This window comes from Metopolophium dirhodum, chromosome 2 (assembly GCF_019925205.1).
Source record: "Metopolophium dirhodum isolate CAU chromosome 2, ASM1992520v1, whole genome shotgun sequence".
In the NCBI taxonomy this organism is placed as follows: domain Eukaryota; kingdom Metazoa; phylum Arthropoda; class Insecta; order Hemiptera; family Aphididae; genus Metopolophium; species Metopolophium dirhodum.
In genome coordinates, this window is record NC_083561.1 from 8,123,534 (window position 1) to 8,136,502 (window position 12,969).

The 12,969-nt window shown below is 35.2% G+C and overlaps 1 protein-coding gene across 1 annotated transcript; it reads left to right on the forward strand.

The window, feature by feature from the left end:
• The first annotated feature begins 2,106 nt into the window (after positions 1 to 2,106).
• Positions 2,107 to 10,835, forward strand: LOC132939251 (aminopeptidase N-like). The gene is made up of 12 exons (XM_061006326.1): positions 2,107 to 2,727; positions 4,176 to 4,331; positions 6,416 to 6,706; positions 7,265 to 7,445; positions 7,547 to 7,785; positions 7,870 to 8,047; positions 8,117 to 8,312; positions 8,407 to 8,684; positions 8,892 to 9,079; positions 9,168 to 9,335; positions 9,512 to 9,740; positions 10,096 to 10,835. The coding sequence occupies exons 1-11, from the start codon at positions 2,135 to 2,137 to the stop codon at positions 9,693 to 9,695; spliced, it is 2,652 nt and encodes an 883-aa protein (XP_060862309.1). The 5' UTR covers positions 2,107 to 2,134; the 3' UTR covers positions 9,696 to 9,740; positions 10,096 to 10,835.
• The last annotated feature ends 2,134 nt before the right edge of the window (positions 10,836 to 12,969 follow it).

Consider the following 12,969-nt stretch of genomic DNA (forward strand, 5'->3'; position numbering starts at 1 on the left):
AGGTATATACGAGCGTGTATATCAGTACGTATATTATACGATAATAATTGTGAGTGGAGATTTCATTAATTTTAGATTATTACTAATATTTTAAGTTTTCGATATGCGTATATAATAATATACTTACCTACTATAATTTTACTAAGTATAATTCCGACGATGAGCTATTATACTGTCTATAATGCTCATATTTATCATTAGGATTAAGTATTATCATAGCGGTGTTATGCTTCTTTACGAGTGTGGCAAAATCCATCCTATTACAATCCTCTCGTTGGCCGTTATTATACGTGCGCATAACCGTATAGACAAATAAATTCTGTAAACCGAAATGTATAGCTGCGTCGTTGATATTCGTTCTGATCTTATACCTGCGATCAGAAAATGTTTACGACGTTGGGGCATAAAAATCGTGTCAGATAGGTTAATATTTTTTTGTCCCGACGTGTTATAGAGTTACATATTTTGTCACTCTAGGTGACTTCGGGCGATTGATTTTTGACAAAATGAAGAAAAAATATCTCTGTCTGCTTAACGTGGAAAAAGGCGTGACTTTAAGTTGCTAATTTCCAATAAACCCAACATTTTTAAATTAAAAAAAAAAGTGAGAGAGTGTGCGAGTCCACCATTACACTCTGGGGAAGTAAAACTTCTTTCATAAGTAATTGGGTCCGTGAAATTATAAGTAAATTAGGGAGAGAGTGAGAAAAATCAATACAATAAAAAAATATGTAATTTACGATGGACATTTTTGTTTATTAACGGTTGCTATGGACATAATATATAAATAAATAAATAAACGTGTCGTTTCATTTTTCGTTACGATTTTTTTCCACCCACACCTCAAAAAAGAAGTTTCACTTCAATAAATTTTATAGGAATTTCAGTTTTTTATTTTAGACTGGCTTTAAAATAAAAAAATAGTTCAAAGTATTTCCTCAATTATGCGCATGTGCCATTATAAATAACAGTGGGGAAAATTATAATAGGTATCTTATATAATTTGATCGAATTCCTTATGATTTTGTTGTTTTTGTGGAAATTATTCAATTCATCGTCTAGATAATATATCGAACTTATAGTAACGTACCCATGATACGATTAACGAGTGTGCTTTTATAATATAATTTAAGAGCTATAAAACTATAATATTTAAAAATTTTGAAGAGTTGGTTATGACGCTTTATCTTTGAGTGTGTGCGTAGAGCTTGTTGTTCTATTTTCATTACCGCCAATAATTTTTGACGGATTAGGTTTGATACATAGTTATACAGAGTGTTTTATCGTGTTTATCTTTTTCAAGTATGATTTTGAAAATTATTTCTAAGATTTTTTAGATACCCAGAATATAATATTAATTATTATTTTAAACATTTTTCACAGCGTACAAAACATGTTCTGAAAATACTGAATGCATTGAATAACCCTACCAACGATAGTTCAATAATAACAATAATAATACTACCTATTTAGCCGGTAATTGTTATTTTTATGAGGATTGTAATGGACATATCAGTTTTGCGAACTGTAGGATGCATAGTGTATCATAAAATATATAATTTCATAATACATTACAAAAATATAATTTTTTGTATGGCTGTGAATTTAACGTGAGTTTATTTTTTGCTATTTCGTAGAAATAATGAAGTATGATCAAAACTTTTTTTGGATTATTACAACCGCATAATTTTATACAAAATACTATATAGTTTGGGTTTTTCTGCAAACTTCGGGGTTCTAGCTCATATCATCATATCATACCCGATCACATAATAGAATATATTCTAGTCTAATTACCTATCGAATTTTTATATTTCGATAATGTTATAGTCGAAGTTGAACGAATTCCCCACCCCTTCCCATCCTCGGTATAAGTATTGGTAGAAGAAGTATATATTACTATGAAATGCGAAACCGTTTTAGCACAATGCGCCATATTTGATATCAGTGTCATCGTAAACCAACCATAAAAATGATAATAATGTAACATGGCGACATGTCATTAGACCTGTACACCATAAATTAATAGGTATTATAATCTGCGAACATGCCGGATTAACGTTATCTTGTAGGCCGCGTGATCTGTGCCGAGTTGGCGGCGGCGGCGGCGTCGACGATCAGTCGAAACTCGACGATGGCTCGTTACGCGTTCGTTACGTTCGTTTTGTTCTTTGTCGCGGTGGTGCCGCGGCACCGGCGTGACGCGGCCGGCCAGTCGAACGACTTCTCCGCGTCGTACCACTCGGACGTGGCCGACGGGCTTAAAGCGGCGGCGGCGGCCGGTGGGTTCGATGCGGTGGCCGCGTCGGCGAACAACGACAGTTCGGCGGCCACTAACGGTACCGCCGGCGTGTACAGGTTGCCGGGCGGCGTGACGCCCGTGTCGTACGCGCTGCGTGTGGATACCGACCTGGACAGGCTGTCGTACTCGGGCAGCGTGGAGATTGTGATCGCCGCGTCCGTGTCGCCCAAGCTATGCCGGATCGTGCTCAACGCCAAAGACGTCAGTGTGACGGCCGTCCGGGTGTCCGACGTGAACACGGGTGCTCCGCTGCCTGTCGTTGACCGGCAACTTGTTGACGGCGACGAGCAGCTGATCGTCACGGTCGGTGGTCGGTGCCTGATACCCACCCGATACTACGTGGTCGCCGTCGACTTTCAAGCGCCGCTTCGGGACGACATGTCTGGCTACTACAAAAGCTCGTACCGGGAGGAAAACGTCACCAAGTATGCCTTCTCGCAAACATTGTTTATTCGGGTTTCAGGTGTTCAGATGTAGAAATAATTTCAACGACCATTTCCGGGAATTTCGTTATTATAATTTTGGTTGATATTGGTATTGTTGTGATCATAATATGGGCGTTGAGTAGTTCATGAAACACTTAATTTGTGAACCATGTAGGAAGGCACTCTGCTAATTATTGGGATATTTCTTAGAATATAATTTAAACTCATAAAATGTTATGTAGGTATGTCATATGAGTCATATAACTCTAAACCTACGGTTTATATTATTACAAAATTTCATAATGTCCATTTAAATACTAGTTTAGACCAAAAACAGTTTAGTTCACTTTAAATTTACAACATTTTCCACATTCGACACGGCTGACATGTATCACGATATATTTGGAGCATAATCGTATTGGAGCTGTCATTTTTCAAAAACATTTTCTTGAGTCGTAAAACAAAATTTCTAAAAAAAAACAATTTAAAATTCTATATTTTATTTTGTTTTTTAGAGTTAATAGTTTCGGTTTTAAGTTTCCATATTTCACATATGTTCCCTGGTTTAGCTTAATAAAATCATTTATAGAACCATATCTATGTGATATTCAAATTTTAATACCGAATTTCCCAAATGGTTTAAAAATTAGAATTATAATAAATATTTGAGAACACGTCTCCCTTACAAAAATATATCTGACTTCGAAAATTACAGTAACTGCACTCGTTTAGACATATGTCATGCGTATTTTTGTTGTATGTAATATTATTCCATGACTAAGATGCACATAACATATTATATTTTTGGAAAAGCCAACGAGTGTAGTCTGAAAATCGTACATTTTACTCATAAGAATAGTATAAGCGTAAGTTATATGGGTGCTTAGCACCCACGGGTTTGAAATAAACCATTTATTAGGTAGGTGCCGTTTCCCCGAGTATCTATATCAACCTACCTGACATATTTTACGAACCGTTTGTTAATCGTTGTTTGAATTTTTGTATTTATTCACTTTAAAAATATAAATATTTATGTAGATATAACAAATTATTTTAGTACCTACTTCCTAACTTTACACCTAATATGCACGCGTTTATATTGGTTCTACTACGAAAAAACTATTACTATTAAGTACGTGGTATATTGTGTATAATAAATATGTTCACCACGTTGTCGTCCGTATAGAGTGTAATAATATATTATACATTTCAAATCACAATGTGTTTATACTAATCGAATTGATAAAAAGCATATTATTATTATTATTATTATTTTAACGGTTTGAAGTGGTTTAATATACCTACCAATAATGATGATAATATTATATAATATGTTTATCGGGCGGTGTGAAATTCAAAGTACGAGTCGTCCACTCGTATAACGATTATTTATACATAGTTTTAAATTTTACGAATATTATAACATTTATTGTTTTATGTGGTTTTAGATGGTTGGCTGTGACAAAATTTGAACCCACGCACGCAAGAAAAGCATTTCCATGTTTCGATGAACCCGCGCTCAAAGCACCGTTTACGGTGTCCATCAAAAGACGGTCTGATCAAATATCTTTGTCCAATATGCCGTTGTTGAATTCCTCCAAAATGTAAGCAAAATATTATAAGTTTTCCTTATTTTGCTTTTGTTCGATCGTATTACACGCGTCGACTAGCTCTTTTGGATTTTAACCATGTCATTCTAATGAAAGACAGCATTTCGACGCCACTTTCGTTCTGCACGAAACATTTAGAAAACGTGGATTTTTCACCATCAATATGGGGGGGGGGGGGGGGGTGGTGGTGGAGAAATTGGCGAAATAATCGGATTCACCCAGTGTCGGCCTGGCATACCAAAGGCCCATGGATCAGTTTTTTTAAGGGGCCCCCCAAAAAATGTACACTGTATTTTGTTGAAACAACATATTAAGATACTTCTTTAAATATAGGTACTTTACATTTTTACCAATATGGATCATAATATATAATATATATCATAATCATGATTCATGAGTTAACTTAAATATAAAAGCAATTTTACAACTAATTATTTTTGAAATAGGTAGTAAGAATATTTTGAATAGTAAAACACAATTTTTAAATAAGTAATTTTTTTAATTCATTAGATGAATATGGTATCGTCTTTATCAATTTTTGATAGTTAATTTCTATCAGTTCTTTTCTGTATACCTACTAAAGACTGCAATTACCTACCGAATACATTAACTTTGATTTTAAATTTTTTATATTTAAATTTGTTATAATTTTGCAAGATTGCAATAAACATATTTTAATTGTTTCAAATTTTTATATTATAATTTTTTTTAACTGTGCAAATATTAATTGCACTAAATCATCCTTTAGGTATATTCATGTCTTAAAGACTGTGAATTTGCAGAATTCTATTGTTATTATTAAAATGACAGTGTATATTTTAGTCTAAAAAAACAAGAAATTCTTATTCACTGCATACACAATATCCAAAATAAAACCCAAAAAGTCTTAATCAACATATTTAAAACTTACTTTTCGTACTATTATCAGCAATCTTAACACGCTGCACTTGTTCCAGTGTAGGAAAACTTAATTTTTTTTGATGTGGGGATAATAATAATGCTTTTTTATTTCTTTCTGCCTTTTTTACGGCCCCAGATTTATATATACGTTTCATGTTCATATATTAATTGCACAAATTCACGGTAAATAAATTAACAATAGACAACAGTATAACATCAAATATATCGCATAACAAATAACAATAATCGACAGCACGCGAGTACACGACTACTAGCTGTGTACGTATTATCACTATTATCCTAGTTATATTAGTCGACAATATTCTTATAAATAACTATAGTCGATACTCGATGGGATGCGAGAAAAACATTATATAATATTTATAAATAATAGCATTATAATACAATATTAACGCAAAGCCGATACGATGGAAATCATTCGTTTAAAAATAAACTATGAAACTATTGAAACATTTTAAGCTACAAAACAATAAATAATAATTATTAATTACACAGAAATGTAATTACGAAAACTAAAATTATATTTCTATTATTCTATTATACAATTTCAATTTAGGAGACATATCCGTAAGCTATATAAGAATAATATTATTTAAGTCACTTTCAAAAGTAAATGTCATACCTTCATCATTATTATATATTTAAATATTATACATTTATACAGATATTATAGACGTATAGTATTGTAAATTAATACATAAATACATAATACATTTTTTTCTATGCAATATTTGCATGATTGCTGAATCCAACAGCGGGGCACTGGCCACTGGGGCCCCTGCAGGGTCGGGCAAGCGGGGTCCTCGTGGTCTCGTCCAAGTCCATTGTTTTTAAAAATAAAGATAAAACCTAACTTAACTTGCAGTAGTGCAATTAATCCAAAAAAAACCTCCTCTAAACTTATTACTAGACAATTTCATTGTACTATTATTCATTATATTATAGGCCATAGGGAAATGCTGGACAAAATTGACGACACTAAAAAAAAAAAGGAGGGGCCCCGGCCGCATTCGCGGCCCAGCGGCCATGGCCAGGCCGATACTGGATTCACCACAATTAATGGGCAAAATGCGTACCTGTGTATTTAACTCCGTCCGAACAACATTGTTCGTACCCCGCTTATATTAATTTGTGTATTTTTCCTGCCCCGTACACAGACAGCATACAGACATGTTCTGGGATCACTACCAGGAGACTCCGCCGATGTCCACGTACTTGGTGGCGTTTTTCGTGGGTGAATTTTACGCCATGAGAACCCGTAACATCGGGATATATACGCATAGGAGTTACGTAAAACAGGCCGAATACATTGCGGACGAATCACCGAAACTACTCAAAGCAATGGAGGAGTTCACCGGAGTGGATTACACGTTGCCCAAACTGGATTTGCTAGCGATTCCGGATTTCGCGGCGGGTGCGATGGAGAATTGGGGTTTGAACACGTACAGGTAATGGATGAACGATTACCACGTATAACAATAATCCTCACTATCCTAATTTATTAAACAACACATTTTTACGGTACTTCCTGCAATAATATACATACATGATTTGATGAAATTGTGTACAGGCGTGGATCTAGAACATATTTACCGTAGAGGGGGAGGGGGCCATCTTAAATAAAATTTCAGCCTAAGTCTGATAAAAACAAAAATAAATATATATAATAGAAAATTCACCAGTCTACGGGGGGGCATGGACCTTTGCCCCCCCTCCCCCTTGGATCCACGCCTGATTGTGTATCATGTTTATTGTAAGAAAACGATTACAATATACAAATGGGATAAAAAAAATGACGAGTGTTCAGCACTCGAGAAGTGTCCATGAATTTTATAATACACATTCACGTTGTTAACAAATTAATGCAGAGTTGAATATTTGATTTTGAATTATGGACGTAATAGGTACCTAGTTAAAACTAGAAAACAAGTTCTCTGCGAGGTCTTCTTGTTAAATATTGTTAATTAATGAAATTTAAAGCAAAAATATTAATGACGTTCCAACAGGGAGAGACTGTTACTGTTGTCGGAAAATTCCAGGGCGAAAACAAAAGAGTTTGTGACGACAGTCGTGCAACATGAACTCTCTCATCAGTGGTTCGGAGACCTAGTGACGTGCGCGTGGTGGGATTATTTGTGGCTGAACGAGGGTTTCGCAACGTTTTTCGAATATTTTGCTACGAAAATGGTATAATATTAATTATGAAATATTCATACTCGTTCGACGGCAAGAGTGGAAGAACAACAATAATCATAAGTATTAACAGCGATAATTTTATTTTACTGCAGGTTGAACCAGACTGGCGTTTAGAGGACGTGTTTGTGTATGAAGTGCACCAATTGGCTTTGAACGCGGATCAAAGCCCGATGCACGCCATATCGGGATCCGTTGAGACCCCAGAACAGATCCGGAGCATGTTCGACGATATATCCTACAGCAAAGCAGGGGCGGTGCTCCGGATGTTACAGTACGTGGTGACCGAAGACAATTTCAAAAAGGCGTTGAACCTGTATTTGACGAAGAATGAGTGAGCGCTGACGATTTTCCGAGTGTGTCTGTCTTAAAGTTTTAAAATAAATGTTGAAAATCGTATTCGTGTTATATTATTTAGGTTCAAAGCGGCTACTCCCGAAGAGCTGTGGAACGCGTTCGAAATCGTTCTTTACGACGCCGAATACGATTTAGGGGAAAACTTAACCGTCACCAAATTCATGAAATGTTGGACGGAGCAGGCCGGTTACCCGTTGGTCGAAATCTTCAAGGAAAACGACGCTTTCGTCATAACTCAGGTAGATACGCGCGATATCGTCAATGCACGTGGTGGTTAGTAGAACAATTAAAAAATTATGATTTTTCAGAAACGGTTTTTGGTTCACGGTTCGAATGATTCTACCGATGATGATGTGACGAAATGGGTTATTGGTCTGACTTACACGACACAAAACCGGAAGGATTTCAACGGGGTTTTGCCCAACATTTGGCTGACAGAAAACAAGACCATTTTGACGGATCAAGATGGCACCGGATGGTATATTTTCAATTTACAGTCAATCGGTAAAGTGTATAAACAGAAATTGTTATCGGTTTTGAATATTTTTAGTTACTGTAAAATAAATACAACTGTTTTTTTTTTTTAAATGAAAACTAGGATTTTTTAGAGTTAATTACGAGGAAGAAAATTGGAACGCCTTAATCGGTCAGCTGCATAACGATTGCAAAGAAATACACGTTCTCAACCGGGCTCAGTTGATTGACGATGCGTTTAATTTGGCCAAGGCAAACAAAGTGGATTATGCACTGGTTCTGAGATTGTCAGAATATCTGAAAAATGAAGACGACCCGATCCCGTGGTATTCAGTTCAAAATGGATTCGCGTATTTGATGAACCGTATGCGACGTTGTCCGAATGGTTACAAGAAACTGAAAGTAAGTGTCGGTTACTGCAGGTTCGATATGATTTCGACCTTCTACTTCTTTATTTATTTATTTGTTTTTTGTATATAATTTATCGGAGTTAAAAGGTACATTAGGTTGAAACACAAAATAGTTCATTATGATTTTAAAGAAGGAACTAGGCATATACACAATATTATTAATTATAATATTATGTCGCTGAATCTTGTACACTTGTAGGCTTACGTTGGATACTTGGCTGGGTTGATATACGCTAAAACTGAAGATCTCGTCGTGAACCACAATAGCACAGACCATACCGTCAACACGGGCTGGAACGCGTTCTCTAGTTGGGCGTGCAGGCTAGACAACGAGCCGTGCACGAAATCGGCATTGTCTTACTTCCGGAAATGGCGCCGGGGCAAAAAGTAACGAGATCTAACCTAACCTATAGCGATAGTCAACGTGGAAGGGGGTACGTGTCTTATATTAATCGATGTTTATATTTGTTTACAGTATACCAGCCGATATCAGGGATGCGGCGTTTTGCGTTGGCGTGAAACATGGCGATTTAGAAGTGTGGAATAGCGTCCTCGAAGTGTACGTCCAATCCGAGTCGGCGTCCGATCGACAGTCCGCTCAGTTGGCTTTGGCGTGTTCTAAAGATAAGATTCAACTGTCAAAGTAAGTATATTGGGAAATAGTAGGTATCTGCTGCAAAAGCAATAGTACCTACACGGAAATATCGGAGTACATTTTTTGTTTGTTTTTTAACCTACTTCATAATATGGCGTTTGCTTTTAGTTGTCAAACAACATATTATCTCATAGCTCATATTGACGAATATTTTATTTTCATAGGTATTTAGATTTCATGTTTGAAGGGTACAACGGTCCAATACTGCCACAAGACTTTAGAGTTATATACCGCACGTTGGCATCGACACCACAGGGTATCGGGGCATTGATCGAGTTCTTAACCACCAAACTCGATCGGATCGTAAACGAAATAATCAACGGGGAACAAGTAGCAACGTCTATATAGTCGCTGTTGGCTTCTAGAGTGGCTGGTGACGAAGAAATACAAAAGGTACTCAAAGTCTCAAACCTATAACAGAATATCCTTTAACATATGAACCTATGGAGGGGCATTGGTGGTGGGATATCCTGTGGCGTTTCCCTTAAAGTTTGTGTAAGGGAATGGGTGAACAATTAAATCCCGTATTAGCACTTTTCAAATTTAATTTCAGTGGCTATTCGCTGTTGATAGAACCGTCATTTACATGAAAATAGTTAACTAGCTCGTGCCACACACAAATGTTTTAATAAAAATAGGTCACTACTCATTACGGATAGGCCTTTGTAATATATGTAAAAAAAAATGTTTTTGAGAAGAATTCACCGAAAATTAATAATATATTATTTGACTTCATAATGTTTGAAAGATTGACAACCTGAGGAAAAACCTATCGGTACCGGAACGTCTCCGGCGGAAATTCGACGCGTCGTACCGCAGCAGGGTGGATGGACATCTAGCGTGGTTCGCAGCGCACCATTCGACAATCGGTGAATGGTCTTCGGCTGCTGTGCTCAGGCTTGGATTGTCAGAGAACCCAGGCATCCATCATTCCACTGGAAACTCCACCGGCCGTGACCCATCGTGGTCGAACGACACGTCCAGCGCCGCCAGTAGGTCTCTTGAGGGGTCGGCGTTCACTTGGGTCTTGTTCACGTCGGTGGCGCTGTGCCTGTGCCCCACTCAACGTCTGTCGTTGTTGTTGTCACAGTGATCGTTTCCGTGTCGGTCGCCTTTCCGGATGTGCGTGAAAATATTAAAAATTCTTTTCTTTCCGATGATGTCGATGATTATTCTGAAACGTTTTTCCCCAGTGGACGTTTTACGCAATAAACATACTAACGCACGCGTAAAATTCACGTAGACCGACAATTATAGACTATTATTTTATAGAAAATTGTATGATGGTACAATGCAGGTGTAGCACATAGAAAATGATTATATTTTATAGTAAAATATTATTTACTTACCCACGAGTTATAAGTTTGAACACTATTGTTCTTAATAATATGTTTTGTTTTTATAAAAAAGGTAGTTATACGTCTTGTATTTTTGTAATGAATATTTATAAATTTATAAATATATAACACCTACCTATATAAAGTATAATATTGTTGTTTTATATTCACATAATCCACATTCTATCGATATTAAATTTTAGAAAAATATTGTATCTACTTATAACATATTTTCAATGTTTTTTTTTGAAAATATTCTCGATTTTGTACAAATTAATAATTGCTGTGCTTATATCAACCATGACTATAATTAGGGGTTTTTTGAATTTATAAATACAGAAAATATTAGGCTAGAGCTGAAGCTCAATAATAAGATGAATAGTTCTGATTTCGTTATGTTAAGCAAATTTATTAATGTCAGCCCGCGGAAAATACGCAATTAGTGTGATGACGAGAATTAAAATTCTAAAATTCTTACTAGGCAAACAGAATATATATTCCAGGCCACATAAACTACTTTTAGATTTTACCCATGTAGGTATTGATATGGATTAAATGATTATGCTGGTTTAAATTATTGATTGGAATAAGTTTTAAATTTGAACGTCACATATTTCTCCCATATTATTATCAACCATCAACCATAATAATACTTAACGAGAAAACTTTCTGTGAGCACTAGCTATGTCCACAACTAAGCTATCTTGATGGCTAATACCCTATACGCCTAGTAGTATAAATGTAAAATATAAATGTATTACTTATTCCTGTAAAATACATTATAGCCATCTATTTTTGGAATGAGTTAGGTAAATCATTTTTGAACGTTAGTGGCAATAGTCTGCGCCATATTATAGTATAAAATATGCAAAAAAACTAGAAAAGCATTAAAAAAAAAAATTACGACAAAAGCACTTTCAAATTTTCATACTTGAAATCATAGTAACATGACATAAATTTCAATAGCACACTAGATTTGAAGTCATGCAAATAAAATAGCATATTCTTTTATGTCCCAAACCCAATAAATTATTTATCAACAACATATAAAACTGAAAGATAGCAGATGATTTTAGATATTTTTATTTATTTTTATACTAAGTATCAACATTCCAAATAATAACAATATACCACTGTTCACTTGCATAAGGTTGTGGGTGATTATTATTTATATAAACACAAAAGTCGTTAAGTTGGATTACGTTTTTGTCAAATTAGAAAATTTTATATTGTCCACCAATTACCAACAAACTAAAAATCGAAACCGTACATTTTCCACAAGTATATAGTTAGTTACAAAGTCTTGACTCTTTATAGTTTCATTTCATTCGGGAAGTTGTTTAGGCTTTACTCGATTAGTGGAAATGAAATATTTTAATTGTAACGATGCATTTTTTGCAATTCAAATAATAATATAAAACAACCATTTATATAGACATTAAAAACCAATAAAACGGAACTTGCTTTGTTCCATTAATGTTATATAACTGTATAATGTATACTACTTTACTGTAACGTTACAAAATATTAGTTGTTATAAGACCATATAACTTCAGAATTTTCTCACACTATGTCACTTATTGATATACATGACCTTTATAATATTACTGTGAGTGTTTCATAAATACAAAAATACAGAAACCCTGCACATATAGATTATATGACTAATTCAAACGTTTATCATATTATTCCGATCTTATATCGTGGCCAATATTGCTGTTTTGGTCTACATGTTGTGCTTGTATGCCCTGGTCCGGCAGTTGAGCGGACAAGCTGGAAATACGAACTTGATGAATACCACGAACACTGTGTTCCGGCTGCCTGGCACTATGACGACTTAACAATTCGAGTGGCAGAGGACTTCAACGGTACCGATAACTTAACGTTCAGTGGCGTGGTGAATATAAATATCATTGTCATCATGTTCACTGACGTCGTGAACCTTCAGGACCTTAACGTTACCACCGTGACGGAGACGGATATATAACGACAAACCCTTGGATTTAGAAATAAGCAAGTGGGTGTACCTGACGAACGACGAACAGTTCGAAATCCATCTTAACAAGTCCATTCCGAAAGGTAAATATCTAGGGGATGTTGGTCATGTACAGTGTTGGGAATAGATAACTAAAAAATTATCTAGATAAGATAAGATAATTTTAACAAAATATTATCTAGATAAAAATAAAGATAACATAAATGTAATTTATCTAGATAAAGATAAATTCAACAATATATTTATCTAAATAAATATCTTTATAAATATAATCTTTTTACACTTATTT